Below are 17,724 nucleotides of genomic sequence, written 5' to 3' on the forward strand. Positions count from 1 at the left end.
TATCTGAATCACTGCATAATTGCTTCAAAGAGATGCAGAAGACAGGAGGAGAGTAACTAGTGGTCTTCTTGGGAGTGTTTGTAGTTCTGTACTCAATGTATTTTCCCAGTCATGAGTTCATGTTAACTTGACAAGTAAAATGTAAGGTTTACTTGCCCTTTACTTTGGCTTTGTACAAATATATTCAAATTATCCTCTTATTCAAATTATTCTCTTTTATTGGTAAGGCAAATGTAAGGTGTGTTTTCAATTATCATGAAGAAATTAATCTTGTAGACCCCTAATTGCTAAATCTTTTGAATTACTAGATTTGCACACTTGTTTTAAAAAAAAAATCTAAAAAAATAGGGGAGATGTAGTTGAAAAACAAATATAAGAGTTGTGGGGTTGGAAAATGAAACTGTCCTTTTCCATCTTGGACATTTTTCATTCTTCATTATGACAAAACAGATGTCTGAATTTCAGCACAAAACCTAGATGATTCCTGACAGTCACTCATGAATAATCACTATTATGCTCAAGAAAAGGGTGAGGGTTTTGTCTATAACACATTTAACAGAGGCTTAATACAGCACTGCTGAGTTGAAGAGCAGTGACTAAGTTGGAGTTTTTCTTTGTGAGCATACAGCAGCTGCAGAGATCTGTTCTGGGAAAGAAATTTGGTGAACGTGGGGAAAGGTGGAAAATGTCCAGGAGAAATAAACCTGGAGTCCATGGAGGTGATAGGACAGCCACACATGGGAACTGGAGAGTAAGGCAGAGGTTCTTCAGATCTAGTTAAGCAGCTTGCAATTCAACACCCACACTTTGAAATAACAGGAAATGCTTTGCAAACTAGCACCTCCATAGGATAGATCTCTTCTATGGAATGCATTTTTAACCCTTTTTGTAGGAAAATTGCTGGTGAAGTCACACAAGATAACAGAAGAAGTCTTAGGCTGGATTTAGGTGAAGTAACACTAAAACCCTCATGGAGGGCAAATTAATTGGAATTAATTTAATTGGGACCACCAGTTTATTGGGATATCTCCCGGGGAACAGATTTAGTCTAATGAGAATGGATGGCAATATCTACTGATTAACTGGGAGAGAGGTAGCATGTGTTGAGCTTAATGGGAAGGGCTGTGGCTAGTCTCAAAACGTGTCCAAGGTTTTTCCTAGCTCAGAAAGATAAGGACTGCTTTTAGTTACCATTGTCAGAAGAGATTTTATTTAGGAATTAATCCTATTCACACTGTTTTGCGTGCAAATTCTTCCTTCCAACAGCAGATTACACAATTGTGATATTATAAGGGAAATCTATATTTTTGAAAAATCCGACCATCTCTCTTCCTGCAGTAAATATAATTAGAGATAGATATGAGGTACTTTAGCAGGGAAAGGAAAAGCAATTCTGCTGTCAATGGGCATAGCAGACAAGACAGGATTGACAGATGCTTGTGATATTTTAACAGCTATATTCCTAGACTTTCTTCACTGTCTGTATCCATGTGGTGCTAAAAAATTATTCCTACTCTGATCACTTTAGGGACTTATATGCTTAAATTTACAGTGCTATTGAAACCACAGCTAAATCATGTATAAAATTTTGCCTTCAAAGTTCCTTTGAGTCCCATGTCCAAGACACATCTCTTATCCTTGCTTGTAATGACTTTTTGTATTTTTTTCCTTTGAAAAAAAGGTGTTCCTCTAAAATTCTTGGCATCCCTATTTAATATAATTCAGAATTTCATATGCAGTGTATGATGTCTTAACTATACCTTAATATCTACTGATGTTGCCCTTTGGTTATCCTTAATTGTTTGCATAAATTAACTTTAAGAGTTTTACTTTGAGTTAAAAACTCTCTTCTAGTCGCACAATGTCCTGCTGAGAAAGTTTTAGTTTTAGATCTTCCTCTGTTTAACTTGGCTCACGCTTAAATATTTGTACTGTTGAATTTTAATTCCTTGTACTGTTCCCTGTGATCGAGGGCAGAAAAGTCTGAGTACGACAATAATATGAATGATTGATACAGCCTCTATCAAAATTGCCAAGTTCCTAATCTCAACATTTGCAATGTTAATGTTTTTCTACAAAATTGTCAGTTATCTTGTCTATTATGGTATTAAATAACTCTGGCTGCCAGAGCCAAGCTGTGCAGAAGTCAGCTACACAGTTATTAAACACATTAAAGCAGAAGATATCAAAAAAGAACATTTTCCCTTCCTCCTGGCACCTTTTATTTGTTGCAGGTGTTTGACTGTATTTCAGGAGTTCTAGTAGAAAAATCCATGTAAACAGGTTACTCTCCAAGGTCCTGTTTTACTGTAAAGACAGCAGTTTATCCCACCATTCTGCTCCTTTTTCATTTCTGCTGTCAATTCCTGTTACTTCTTTCCACTTCACAATCCAGTACACTCTTCCAGTGTGAGGCCCGACCTCCTGCTGACAAACTGTTGTCACGGAGAAGCCATTCCTATTTTTTCCCTATCTATCATTTTCCAGACTCCAGGCTGCTTCCATTAAGGCTGTCAATCATCTGAAGACTCCTTGGATTCAACCCCTCTATCTGAACTCGGAGCTTTTTCTTCCCTGTCAGTGATATCCTGCTCTCTCCTCAACCCACTGTAAGCATGATTTCTTTACTTTTGTATCCATGCTGTCCTCTATAGGTTAAAAACTGGTCTTGTTTGTAACTGGGCACCTACTGAGGCCATTTTTATTGTGTAGCTCATGCTCTTCAGCTTTCTTGCTCACAGGTGACTCTATGTGTTACCAGGTCAAAAGTACAGTACACATTTCTAATCTAGGGGGAATGTGAAAATGCAGCATTTCCTACTCCATAAGAAGTGGTGTGAAATCGCAAGGATTTTCAGGCTTTTTCAGCCTATACAAATTGTGTGCCACAAAAGAAAAAGGATAAAAGCAGCAACCCCCTGTAGTGAGCCATCCAACCTACTATTTCCTTCAACAGTTGAATGCTGATAGAAACATTTCCTACTCCAGAAGGAGAAATGTGAGGTAGAGTTTGTGATTTGAATAGAAAGTAGGGATCTCATTAAAAAGAAGAATTAATCCGATTACTGAGTGATTTTCAACATGAAAAAGTTGCATGTGAAAGTTGACTTATGTGCCTATATCCATAACCCAGAATTTTGCTATTGAATCCCATAGAATATGTTTAAAAATAGCTATTGAATTTATAATACAGGATCTACCTTAACACAATTAAACCTGATTGTGTAACTCTTCTTCTTCAGGCAAATAATTGCTTGAAAATGACTTGATGGCACAGTAGCAAGTCCTAAGTAGTCATTTAGAAGACAGTGTCAGGATTCTTGGTCTCTTAGCTGTGTTAGAAAATTTTGACATCATGAGCAAGAGCTTCCCATCCTGCAGTATTAGGGATCTCTGCAGAATTGCTGAGGGCATCTGTTGTTGATGCAGGAGGAGGTAATAGAGTCTGTGTAGGATGGGAAAAGATATTTGGACACACTGCAAACTCATCACCGTACCGTAGGATACAGCAACTCCCTTCAAAACTCAAGAAGCTGCTACAAAGCTGAGCTGACTTTACTGCATTTTGTAGAAGGAGGACTGCAGGCCAAGATGCGAGAAAGTGGAGAGACTCAGAAAATTTTTAGGAGGACCTTTGTAGAAATGACCTTTCTCTGAGATTTTCTACAACAGTTGAGACCTTAGGAGAGGATGATCAAAGCCCTTAGAGCTCATCAGATTTTGATTTAAAAACCTGCAGGCTTTAGGACAGGACTTCTGTGGGTGTGTAAAGTCTTTGTTCACTTCAGGTTAAATCTGATCTCTACTTCATAGTGAATCCAAGCTGTTGTAACTGTCAGTCTTGGTAAAGGAACTGTTTTTGTTTTAAAAATCACTGCTGGAAATACAGGAACAGCTAAACTAGGAATGACCAAAATATGATTTTGTACTCTGCTAAATAGAATATGTTTGGAGATGCTGCTTGTACTGTGATCTCTATAACACAATGCCCTCTCACCCCAGCATGTTACCAAGCACTTACTGACATTGAACTTGGAGAATCACACCTGGGATATGACTATATTGTTTAGATAATCTATGTAAAAAGCAAACCCTCTGAAACTCTCCTCATAAATGCCCTAGTGCTGGGCAGCTATCTGCTGGTGCTTCGGTGCTTAATAGAGCACCGTGAATATGAAAGCAGTATTTAGAAAAGGCAGGATCTTCACACCCTTGAGAAAAGCTCTGCATACTGAAGTAATGATTCTTGACTTGCTTTTAGTCATTGTGCTGCTATTCTCAGGTTGATGCACTATTTTCAAGAAAATAAGATTTCATGGTATAACTTTTTAATGTCTTGGACTATCTGCTCTACTTAAATTTTAGAAGTCTTTGTCTTTTGTCTTGTGGGGTTTTGTGATTTTATTTTTTAAAGGATTCTTTTAAGTGTACTTCTCCTGTAGGACAAAAAGAAGAAACATAGATATCCAGGGGGAACACAGGGATTCATAGCTTTGAATTATGGAGTATCATCACGGAGCCAGGTATTCATCTCCCATAACGTGAATTCATCTCACCATCTACAAGAAAGACACTGGATATAGCTGCTTGTCTAGTCTCTAGTCAGTGGAAGAGATGTGCCCAAAGGATGCTTCTGCCTACATGCTTAGACACCTGTTTGAAGGTGGCAGTCATGCTGTAGAGTGTTTCTATCTCTCTTTGGAATTGAGGGGAGCCTAGGGACTAGATGAGTCCTTATACTTAATTAATAAGCTAGAAGTAGGAGACATGAGGCATAAGTTTTGTCCTAAGTTCTGACTACTGCTTCCTTGTATTAATTTTGTTAAACTCAAAAAGCTCATTGACTTCACTTGCATTAGAGAACTAAAGCCAGTGCACACCCCTCCATGCCTAGCAGGTAAAATATCAAAGTTACTGTTTTAATTTCTTCTAGTTATATGGACCCCAGCTGCATTACTATACCTACCTAGTATCTTGCATCTTATTTCTCTGTATCTTTTTTCTTCCTTTACCTATTCTCTGTGTTTCAGACCTTATGACTGGTATTGACTGCTGTCAGTTCTTTCTACTTAGTACTTGTACAGATTCCATTTTATGCAGAATTTTTACTTCTTCTCCTAAAGTTTTTTAATTATAGGTTTCTAGTCTTTTATTCCTGGATGTGAGATTTGTTTTTAGCAAAACAATGTGAACAGTGATTGATAAGTGTCTAAAACCTTTTTTCCCAGATGGCTTGGCTCAAAATAATTTGCAAGATTCACTCCTTTGCATTGAAAACAGATATCATTTGTTTGGATTTTATTCTGTGTACCAATATCAAATGTAACAAATTCATGATCTCATTCTCTTAAGCTACAACTCATTTTAATTCAAAGATGAGTCCCTGCATTTATCATAATGAAGGCAAGGAGCTTCATGTTTAATATAGCATTTTTATAATCAGGAGATTGTTACTATAATTTTTTTAACCACTGGTAAGAAGCTCTGTACTGGCTGTAAATGACCATCAGCATAAATCATTAAAGCTAAAGATGACAAAATTTTCCCTCCTGTGTGCTACAAACAGCTCTTTATAGAGATTGTGCACAACGTGCTCCAATGTTGTGGTTCGTGGCAGGCAGAGACCAACATGAGATTTACCTCTGCTGTCTATTAATATTTGAGTTATATTCAGGACTACTGTTTTAGAGTTGCCAGGCACAATAGAGAGTGCTGTTCCCAAGCTCTGCAATCCACTTAGTCTATCCCAAACAAGATATGTTAACCATTTTAGTTGCACAAGTCTTTTTTGTGAGCTGGAGTAATTTTCTGGCACCATTGTACACTGCTTCTAAATCTCCTTTTTTATTATTAGATTCTTAGTTCTGGCATATAGGCAGCTAAAGAGGCTCTTTTCATACAGCTTGGTGGCTTAGTTGTTTTTGTCCTTGACACCTTGATTGTACGGCAAAAGAGAATACTTCTACACCTTTCAATCCCCTTTTTGTTTCCTAGGTTGATGCCTGGCTGGTATGGTCCACCAGTTTCACAGGCAAGTCTTCCCTGTTTGCTGTAGGTGAATACAGCTGAACCAAGCATCTTCATTTCCTCACAGCAAATGGATGAGGATTCCACAGAACCCAGATACTCCACCTAAAGCCATATGCCTTGCTATCAGCTCTCTTCCTGCTTTCTATTCTGTTTTCCATCTAGCGTAGGAAGGCTCTGTAAGCAGGACTTGTAGTATGAATTGCTCCTGTCTTTCAGCAGTCTACTGGGAAGGGTTTTAGAGACAAAAGAGCAAGCTGGCATTAACACCTGTGGGAGACAAACTATTCAAATTCCTCGTTCTAATCTCTGAGCCTTTAGAACTGGAAAAATCGGCTTAAGGCAGGGTGGAGTAGATAAAATGCTGAAAGAAGCAGGCAGATTCCTGCTTCTTTGGAACTCTCTTCCAAAAGGGCTTCTGGCCTGTATTTCTGCCTCCTCATGGAATATATTCTCACTCTTCATTCTTTATCTCTGTCTATTTAGCCAAAAGAAAAATTCCTGGAAGTTGAGCAATAGAAAGCTGAGCAAGACCATGTAGTGAGGATTTATGAAAAATCTCATTGCTGCAGATAAAGCCAATTACATGTGTCACCAAGGAGTAAAATAAGCCCTGCTCAAATAGAATTTCTTCCCTTGATGTTATATTTACAGAGCTCTTGCGTCACTGTAGCTGGGAACACTGGGATGAAGATGCATTAATATAACAGCATGAAAATTCACAGAGGAGCAGAGCAGGTATTGGGGAATCATCCAGCAGGGAGATAATTCTCTAGTCACCCTGAGAAGGGAAGAGGAGACAGCTGCTTTCCCTGATGTTGCACAGGTCTGTCAGCATCTCTCCTGCCTACAGTCTGCTTCCCTTCTCAGTGTGCTCTAGGAGGAAATGTGTTACTCAAAAAAATAAAAAGAATAAACAGACATTCAGACGGAGGAGGAAAAGTTCTGCCTTCTCCAGCTGCTGGCAGGGGGCTCTCCTGGTTACAGGGTTCCCAGGATTCCAGCCAAGGAGAGAAGGGAATCACTGCCCTTGGGCTCTCTCCAGAGGAGGGCTTTGCTTGCTCAGCTTCCTTGTGTCAACCCTATAAAGTCACATGGATTGAGCTTTACATGTCAGAAACTTTAGTGCAGCAGGTTGACGCAGCCATATTTTCAATTCTTTGCATTTTCTTACAAGATCTTGGAGATCTAACAAAACTAACTTCCCCATTAAGACACCTTTCATTATCATCTTGAGTTGGTTATTGAATGGCTGCACCCTATTAGAAGAAATTAAATCTATCTTAATAAGATAGATTTAATAATTGGTAACTTAAACTATAATTTGCTTTCCTGGTATCTTGTATAGAAATCATAATTTTACTTTACTAAGCATCTTTTTTCTATTTAGTCACTGAAATATTTCATATCTCTCTGTAGCTATACTAGGAATTTGAAAGAAAAATATCTAAAATACTTAAACAGGAAAGTACCAGAAGTTTAGACAGAAACGTTAAATAATCAGCTAATTTGAGACAAAAACATGGCAATGTTGTACTGTGTTCACTTCAATTAGTCCCTTCATACAAAAAAATTAGATTTTGGTACAAAACAGGACACATTACTACTTTAACATCACCCAATATTGGAACAAATTTCACTGAAATTACTACAGTTGGTGTATAAAGAGCCATTCAGTAAATTATGCTTTAAAAAATGCATTGAGAGACTTGGGTGAATTTTATTAGAGGTTTTAATTCAGATTCTCTGTCTAGTAGTTGGGTAACTGTGAAAGAACTATTTATTAATTTAAAGCTCATACAGCTGATTGATGCATGCTAATGAATTTAAGATTCAATAATCACATCTTCCTTAATTGAATTGTATTTGCTCAGACAGAGCATATAATTAAATCAAGTCTTTTGTAATCCTTCTCATGCCAGATTATTCTATGGTACATTGGGGAAGAATAGTCAAAAGTGTCAATTAAGTTAATTTAAGCTCATTGAACAAATCTGTTGTCATGTGAAAGTTTAGTATAGCAATCATTTTCCAAAATAAAGAGATTTATTCTTCCATACAAATGTTTTTTGATGATTAAGAAGTGTATGGACGTAGCAAGACTTGAAATACTACTAGAAAGGAAGCAGTTGTAAGAAAATTCAGCAAATTTCTACAGCAGATGGTGAAATCTTTTCACAACATGACCAGAAAGCCACTTTAGACAATTGCTCTCAAATGCTGTTATGGAGAATGAAGATATCAGAGGGAAGACGGAGAAAACAAAGACAAGATGTGCCTAAGAAATCAAAGAAGGGAGGAATGAGATAATGCTTTACTGGACACTTCATTGTGCTAGTGTATACATTGTCAGCTGTTTCCAAGATGCAAGTCCAGAGCCTAGGAAGAGTATTCCAAGACTATAGGATAAAAAAAAGTTTCAATGAGTGGGAAAAACCAGTTAGAGCTGGGGACAGATTTCAAGAAGACATGGCAAGGGAAAGACAAAACAATAAAGGTATTTCTCAGGAAAGAAATGTATCTGACAGCTGAAATTTTTATAATCTACTTTGCCTCTTTACTAAAAGAGTTGCAAGAGGAGGAGGATGGAGTTTAGGCATACAGAGGTTTACTTATTGAAAAGCTTATTCTGATTGCTGGGGACCTTTTGATAGGATAAAACAACAGCAACACCTGCAGCAGAATCTGATTTCTGTCCTTTATTTCCCAATACTATAATTTTGTTAAAGATAACATCATGGGGCTGTAGTGTTTTGTCTGAGTATTCTGATATCATGCTCTATGGCATTTCACTTCAAGAATGATTTGCTCTTAATGTCATATTCAACCTTGTATTAGCAAAGGTCTTATAAAGATTTGTTTCCTTGACTACCCCATGAAATGCAATTCCATAGCTGTAAAAGGAAACAGAAACTTTGACACTGGTGTTTAATTAATAAGGTATCACAGAAAGAACTCTGTTTAGCAAAGTGCTGTCAAGGTTCTGCTTGTGAAGTGAAAACATGCTTTTCTTTCTGTGCAAGTGATTTGTAAAAGAAATATAGGATGATTACTTTTCCTCCTGGTACAACAAGTACCAGGGTTCATCTTTAGTGTTTCTTCATGGGAGCAAGCCTGCACTGTCTGAGCAGGGTGTGTCACTTCACACAGCGCTCCAGCTTAGCACTGACAGCTGCAGGGTTTGCTCCTGATGGGAAATAATGCCAACCTACATGGCATACAATGTGTAAAAGGACATTATCATAAAATCTGCTTACAACTGCACCTCCTGCTAAAGGTCTTCTTGTCACAGCGTCATCTTGAAATGTTCCTGAGGTTTTCAGTTCAGTGCATGTCCTGTGTCTAACATGAGCTCAGGCTAAAGGCACCTGTCACCTCTCATTCAGGTTTTTTTTAATGCAAATCCAAGCAGCAAATTTAAATTATAAACAGGAATACTTTTATCTAAATTCAATTAATGCAAACAAACCTGGCCCTAGGCTGGGGAAGGGTCCTGCCATTCCTGGCCTGGGTTCTGCTTAGATGTGCTCTTTGACATAAAATATGAATGAACAGAGTATCACTACACAGGCTGATTGCTCCTCTAAGCAGGAATTAGCTGGCTGCTCATCTTTTTCAAGTGCTCAGGAATTTGCTCCAGGCACTGAGTATCTTTTGTGACAAAAAGTTTTTTCCCAGTTTAGAGCTGTTTTATTTTGCTGACTTAGGACCAGTTCTTGGGAAACCAGCTGTTCTGAGAATCTGTTGTTTATAAATTAACATAATCAGTTCATTACCTAACCCCAATGACAGCAGGACAAACTTGTTGGAAGCTAGAGGGTAGTTTTACTTGCCATCAACTTCCATGGTCTCCTACAGCATTGCAATTGTGCTTGAAAAAGGTGTCTTTCCTATCAGCTCCTTAGAAGCCTCTCTAGCCAGCTAGTCAGCACCACAGCCTGTGCTTTCTACTGGCACTGTAGATGAAGTTGACAAAATGTGCTTTTAGTATTTCCTTGTACCTATCATCTGCCACATTTCACATCAGTGGTATGCCTTGCCTGGATAGAGTCCTTCCTGATAATAAAATTCTAAATAAATTATAGCTGGAGGGAATAGAAATGGTGTTGACTGATACTAATTCCCAGAAGTCAATGTAATAGTACCTTCTGAGGCTATGTTAGTGACAGGAGGTTGAAAGAAGAAATGTTTGTTTCTGGAGGAAAAAAAAAAAAGAAAGAAGTACAGGATTAAATATTACATCTCTAGTGAGCAAAGTGCATTCTGCTGGAGGTACATGCCACTTGTAATAATAAAGAAAACGTCTTATGATGTTGATGATCCTTCATATCTTTAGTACTGTTCTGTGAGCACAAAGTATGCAACCAGAAAAAGAAACTGTACTAATTCATCTTTCTGCATTCCTCTCTTGATTTTCACCTCATAAAAGTCATTGTCTTATCTTGATTAATTCTGTAATCTCTCACAGACTAAATGAAATAGTTTTGGATTATGTAGATGCATACTATTTCCAAGAAAATACTTTTTTTGTATGTAGAGAAGAAATAATATGTTATGAAGCAGATGATTTATAGTGATCTGGACTAAATATGCTGAATGCTATATACTCACTGACTACAGTACTCTGCTTGTATATGCTTTCTTTTCTTTTCTTTTCTTTTCTTTTCTTTTCTTTTCTTTTCTTTTCTTTTCTTTTCTTTTCTTTTCTTTTCTTTTCTTTTCTTTTCTTTTCTTTCCCTCTTTCTCTCTCTCTCTCTTTCTCATAAACCTACAAACCCTGTTTTTGACATTTTCAGTTTATCTGCAATGGGAGATAAGAAGCTGGTATTGTAGATTGGATTTAAGAAAATATAGGAAGCTCTGTCGCCCTGATTTTGTAAGACTTTGTTAAGCCTTCTGATGTTTACATACTTTCAACAAACTTTCTCACACACAGTTCTGTAAATAACCTATGTTTTGCATTCTTTCATGGAGGTGGAGAGAATTGATGGACCCTTGGTCTGTCCAGTGGCATTGGAGAGGTGGCACTGTCACCCTCCAATCCACTGTCACCTTTGGAAAACTATAAATGTTGGAGTCAGAAAATAAAGGTTTTTCTTTTTGTTCCCCTCGAGAGCAGCAGTGTCTGTATCATCATTTCGTGCCTTATCACAACAAAGCTCTTTGACATTTTTCTTTAGGCAGTTGATTTGGTTAGAGAAAACCTAAGAGTTGTTCATAAATTTCCTTCTTGATGATCTTAGCCAAGACATGTCACCCTTCTAAGCCCTGTATTTCACATTCACGTGTGACACCAGCTTTTGTGAAGGACTTTGAGATTTGAAATGCCTGCTACAGAACAACTTTCCAAGCTTATTCTTGTTCTTGCTTGCCCTGCCATCGTGGCAAATTGGCAGATAATCACAAAGGACCGAGGCACTTACGAGAAATAGGCAGGTCAAAAACACCCACATCTCACACATATTTCTGTTTTTTCATCTTCTTTGAAAACAACAGATTTTTCTGTTCCCAGCTAGTCAATATGGTATCCCAAGGGGTTGTCCTGAGAGACAAACCATGGAGATCAGGATGAAGAAAATGATTGAAAACCTCAGGTATCAGAAATGCATATCAGTGGCCGAGAGATAAGACACATATTAAGAAGGAGTTTTGCCATCATGCAACAGAGACAATGTTGGAAGTAAGAGGTGTCCATTGTCACTTTACAGCTTCCTTGGGTTGCTCATAGCTGCGGAAGATGTCCTACTGAGAGGGAGAGACAGAGCAGAACAGTCACATGCCTTTTGGAAAAATGGAAAGTAGTTTCCAGAACAGTCTCTCAAGATGTCATATTCATCTAGAGCAATTTTGGAGTGGCTGGGCTGCCTTAGGTGTCTCTTGGGAAGAGGACTGGGCACCCATCACCAACCACGAAACAATGGAGCAACAATGGAAGTGAATCTCTGCTCAGAGAGAGTGAAAGGACTGAGAATGTCTGAAAGCCTGTGTGCTCATGCTCATGTTCCCAAATTATCCAGGAGAATTTACTTATTTGACTGTAAAACTCATGAACCTACTCAGTCAGAGCTTGTGTAGTTCCTGCAGGTGTTAATGTGTGTAGGTCCTATTGCCTATTTGGCAATATTTTTAACTTGGAATATGAGTGTGAAAAGAGTTAGTGAGAAATTGACATCTTTAGCACAAAGTGCCTGTAAGCACAAAACCATGTAGCCTTAAGTCCCCCTAGAAATGCATTTTTTCAACTGCTATTTTTATAAATTACTTGTTTCTGTGCCATTTACGGTCATTTCCTTCCACGGAAATATTATTTTGCAGTTTAGTTCACAAAGCGCAAACCTTCTCTGGCTTCTGCCTTAACTAACCAACCAGTATAGACTTCTCTTGAAATTCACAGCTGTCTTCACTGAATGTGACTAAATGAGCCTGCCAGGTTGAGCTGACTCTAAACTTTCTTGTCTTTGGGATGCAAATCCTTTTAAATATATTTAGGCCATCTCTATTTGATTTTCATGGGACATGGGGGAGGGAGAGAAACGTCTTCTTCCATAAAGGAAAGAAAATGAAAAAGATGGGCTTGAAATCACTCTGTTCAAAGTCACTATCAAAGTCATCATGTTCCATTCAAGAACCCAAGGATGCTGGACTTCTGTTTTCCTTATATTTTTGTGAGAAAAAGGATTTGTCTCCATTGTTTTCATCTTTCACTTATGATTTTAACCATATTGTAGTTGTGACTGCTAGGTATCACAAGAGAATTATGTGCATTCTAGTGACTGGTTAAAATTCCAAAGCCAAACAGCTGGTACTTAAATGTTTTTAATGCCTCACTGAAATTTTTCATCAAATTACTCACCACTTCCCATATTCTTTACCTCCCTGGCCCAGATAACCAGCAATCTGCTTCTTTTAAAATAACATTTCCCTGACACAAGGTCTCAGAGCACCACTTAAAACTGCCCAGCTCGCATTTAATTCATATTTGGATTTCATATTTGGAGGTGCTTAAGTAAATATTATGGCCAGAAAACTGGGAAACCCCAGATATTCAAGGGCTTGATAAATAACTTTTAATAACATAAAGTATTTGCTGTACCTCTTAGTCCTCCTCCAGCTCACAGGGAGAGGCAGAAATGGGATGAAAACCAGTGCAGTGCTCAGAAGGTGCAGAATTTCAGACATGATCATCCTTAACACAAATCCCTCTTTACTGCTTGTTTATATAATATATATATTCTATATATATTCTAATATATAATATATAATTTCTATATTCTATATAATTTGATTATTTATATATAATTTTTATTTTCACTCTGTTCAAAGTCACTATCAAAGTCATCATGTTCCATTCAAGAACCCAAGGATGCTGGACTTCTGTTTTCCTTATATTTTTGTGAGAAAAAGGATTTGTCTCCATTGTTTTCATCTTTCACTTATGATTTTAACCATATTGTAGTTGTGACTGCTAGGTATCACAAGAGAATTATGTGCATTCTAGTGACTGGTTAAAATTCCAAAGCCAAACAGCTGGTACTTAAATGTTTTTAATGCCTCACTGAAATTTTTCATCAAATTACTCACCACTTCCCATATTCTTTACCTCCCTGGCCCAGATAACCAGCAATCTGCTTCTTTTAAAATAACATTTCCCTGACACAAGGTCTCAGAGCACCACTTAAAACTGCCCAGCTCGCATTTAATTCATATTTGGATTTCATATTTGGAGGTGCTTAAGTAAATATTATGGCCAGAAAACTGGGAAACCCCAGATATTCAAGGGCTTGATAAATAACTTTTAATAACATAAAGTATTTGCTGTACCTCTTAGTCCTCCTCCAGCTCACAGGGAGAGGCAGAAATGGGATGAAAACCAGTGCAGTGCTCAGAAGGTGCAGAATTTCAGACATGATCATCCTTAACACAAATCCCTCTTTACTGCTTATTTATATAATATATAATTTCTATATTCTATATAATTTGATTATTTATATATATATTTTTATTTATATATAATTTCTTCCAGCTTTATGGCATCCTCACTCTCAGCCTGCCTTAACGTAAATGAAAAATCAGACTTTGGTGTGTAATATTGGGAAAGTTCTATGGTAAAATTCAGCTGTAAATTTTGTACATTTTTATTGTAAAAATGTAAGAGTTTTCATCATGACAGACCATAAAATGTATAATGCACTGTGTGCAGAGGGCTGGTGCTGGCTTTGCAGAGGTGGGAACCAGAGCTGATACCATCCAGCAGTCTGTCTGTCAAACTTTGTAAAAGAGGCATATTTTAGGGTGTTTCTTGATAATAAGGTCTCCTGAGCTCTTTGCAGCTGGATTTCTGTGATCATGTTTTCAAGAACATTCAAAATGCAGATGGGGGAGGAGAAATGGGTGCAATTTTCATTAGCAGTAGGGTTTATTAAGCAGCTATTATTAGGCACCAGTTCTTCCCAAAAGAGGATACTGTTAAAAATCTGGCTTATGACATTAAAGGTAAAACTACAGAACTAAATGCAACCAAAAACCTTAAAAACTTCAAAAGCTTTTTAAAATACATTGCTTAATTCTAGAGAGGCTCATATAGAGAGTACAGCTGGATTGAGCTCTTATAAAGGATTTCTTGTGGTTGGGATGACTTCCATAATCTACTTGTAATTGCTGTTTGTGAGCAGCAAGACCATGGAAGAGCTCCAAAAGCTCAAACAAGTGTAAAGGAAAGTGAAGATTACTGATGACAACTGGAACTAAGTATCATAAAAATTTTTTGATTGAAGAGTGCTGTGATGGAATCGCAAAATGTGAGGACTCTGTTTAGTCTTTTCCCACATCTTAATGGAGAAAAGAGTTATTAAGATTAATTATTTAGGCAGACAGCCTGTATGTTCCACTTCTTAACCAGTTCTTACAAGACTAAAGAAATCTTCTCCAGTTGAAGACACTTACTGCAGTCAGAAGTTTTATGAGGAATTACAGCAGAATTTTAACGCTGTGCCACATTCCTCTACTGTTCCATGTGTTTAGTCTTGCCCAGTTTAATACAGCAAGCTCTACCCTGATTTCAGGGTTACATTTTTTAGCACTTGGCCAAGTCAGACACCATGGTTCATATGTTATATTTATACTTTAAGTTCTGATGTGACAGAGGTTTCAATTGGATACCATTTGCTGTGATCAGAAGTGTGTTTTCAAATATTTTTAAATATTTTATAGGTTAGCACCCAAAAGGAAGAAGAGCCTAGAAGAAAAGCAACTGCTGCATCAGCTTCTTTTCTGTGACTGCTGATGAATTAATGATTATTTTTTTATATCTCATACCAATAGCAGGCATGAAAGGTTTTAACATTCAGGATACCAAAAATGTTAGAAAAGGGAGGTCCCAGTGGAGTCCTAGATAAGTTGCAATGAGTGGGGACCAGTCACTGGGAGAGGGGGAATTGTGAGTCACCTGTTAGGGCAGGGAGCAACTCAACTCCTGGGAGCATCCCATGTTATCTGCAGGCAAGGGGAGCAAGGGACCACTGCCTGGGGGTCTTTCTTTTCCTGCTTGCTGAATTTGAGCCCATCAAATAGTAAAAACGTGTGTGTGTGTGTGTATGTGTGTGTGTATTCACACGTGTGTATGCACAGGGATGGGATAGGGGAGAGAGAAAGTAAACACATGCTTTATAGATTTGGATTTGTGTAAGGGTAGAGAAATCAGAAGTGTTAGATTTTAGAATGGCAAACTAAACAAAACAAAACAATAAATACACACAGCTGTTCCTCCTAAGCAGGAAGGGGAGAGAAAGGTATCCAAGAGCCCAGTCCACCATAAGCTGCTGATCAACCAGACCAGCTGTTATTTAATTTAAGTGTCTCTGAAGTATTCAGGGCTCTTGGAGTGCCCTGAAAATCAAAAGGTTTGACTTATCTAAATCAGATATGGTACTTTCTTCCTCATCTTTTTCCTTTTAATGGAGTTTCTATTTGACATTTGTTTTGGTTTGTTTTGTGTCTTCAGTTTCAATATTTTTCAGAAAGCAAAGCAGTCTGGAGTTAAGTTGTGTACAGAGCCTGATTGATCTTCCTCAAGCCTCTAAACCTATCTTCAATGACTGTCATATTAGTGGGATAAAGGAAGGCACAGTGCTCCACAGGACTGGTTTTCAGTTTTTCTGTGCTGTGCTGAAATAATTTCTCAAGGATTTAACTGAATGCGGAAACAGCAGTTTAAAAATTCTTTGCTTTGATGTGAAATACCTGATAAAAACACATGGATTTTCTGGAGTCCTCCTTTGGGCGTTTCCATTATTTTTATTTCATTTACCAGCCTGAATGACTCTATTTATCTTTTGTGGTGCATAGGTAATAAATGTTGGGCTACAGGTGAAGAAAAAATCCTGAAGTGATTTGGGCAAAAAGAAAAATCAACAAAGGAAGAGTGGAGAAAAAAAAGCAATAACCTGAGACCAAATGCTATTTATGCTTTTACAATGTTTAAACACGTATTTATGAACAAATGTCAGCTACAGCCCGGCTGTAATTTTACCCTGTTAGCCAGTTGCAAAAGCTCAGTCCCCTCTTCATTGTTAACTATTGAAATAGGATTCTGAGATAAGAACAATGGCATTTTCAAAAATTTGTTTATTAGTAAAGGCTGGTGCCTCTCCTCTATGCTATAATCCGTGTTTACTCAAAATCCATAATAAATTGTTTCCCCCCCATCCATGCAATTGCTACGTGAGATCTTTGGAAGTTCCAAATTGTCATTCTTTCCTCTCTAAACATTATCCTCACATTCCTTTGTAGTTTTACCCCTAACAGTGAGCACAGTGTCCCAACATCATCAGCAATGAGCCAGGGCCCCAGTGGCTTTGCCATTTCTTTTTGGCATCTTCAACCTCTTTGGAACCAGTGGTGCTGTGTCTTGCAATGTGCAGCCCACAAAGGCTGCAGTATTTTCCTCACTTGATTATTAATTGGCCTGTGAGAGTGACATTGACATTGTGGTGGCAGACACATGCAGATTGGAAATTAATATACTGAGCTTGATAGTTATGAAGGAATTTAAAAGTCAAGCCACCCAAACTCTATTAAATGACTTAATAAAAGCTGAGTGGAAATAGCTAAGAAGCATGAGAAAATCCTGGATTACCTTATTTAAATTTGATACTTAATGAAAACATAAATATTTAGATTCCATGAAGTTATTAACTAAATTAACCAAAATTATTTTAAAGGTACAATTTGCTCAGCTAGATCATCAGTCTATGCAATCTCTATTTAAATTGGTGGAGCTATATCATTGTACACAGCTTGAGCTCTTCATCATGATATCTTTTCTAAGCATAACTGCTTTTAGGGCTTGAGGGTGTTTTTGTGACAACTACATACATGTTTTTCCAGTGACTTAAGAACCACAAAACCACATTTAATATATTAAAAAAGCACTTGTGATAACTTACCATTCTGTAAAGTTTATCCTCCAGATCCTGATTAATTCTTTGTAAGGCTAGGTAATTGTTTTGTATCCTAAAACAAAGATGATATCATGTAACTGAATGCATTGCTTTTCAAGTTGGTTTTTTTACCTGTATTTTCACATCAGTACAAAACCTTGGCTTGCACTACTCGAATTCTATTTGCTTATCACTCCTGTTACCAGTCAGTGGTTGCCTTTGAAATGCAATTACCACCTGCTTCCTAAGCAAACTTCCA

General features: G+C 37.6%; 1 protein-coding gene across 1 annotated transcript in view; it reads right to left on the reverse strand.

Moving 5' to 3' along the window:
* Window positions 1-17,724, reverse strand: part of BEGAIN (brain enriched guanylate kinase associated) — a 78,405-nt gene that overhangs the window by 35,552 nt on the left and 25,129 nt on the right. The window contains exon 5 of the mRNA XM_041476156.1: window positions 17,472-17,538. Coding sequence (XP_041332090.1) covers window positions 17,472-17,538 — 67 coding nt within the window. The remainder of the gene's footprint in view (window positions 1-17,471; window positions 17,539-17,724) is intronic.

Source organism: Pyrgilauda ruficollis, unplaced genomic scaffold, assembly GCF_017590135.1.
Source record: "Pyrgilauda ruficollis isolate IOZ18807 unplaced genomic scaffold, ASM1759013v1 scaffold38, whole genome shotgun sequence".
Classification (NCBI taxonomy): Eukaryota; Metazoa; Chordata; class Aves; order Passeriformes; family Passeridae; genus Pyrgilauda; species Pyrgilauda ruficollis.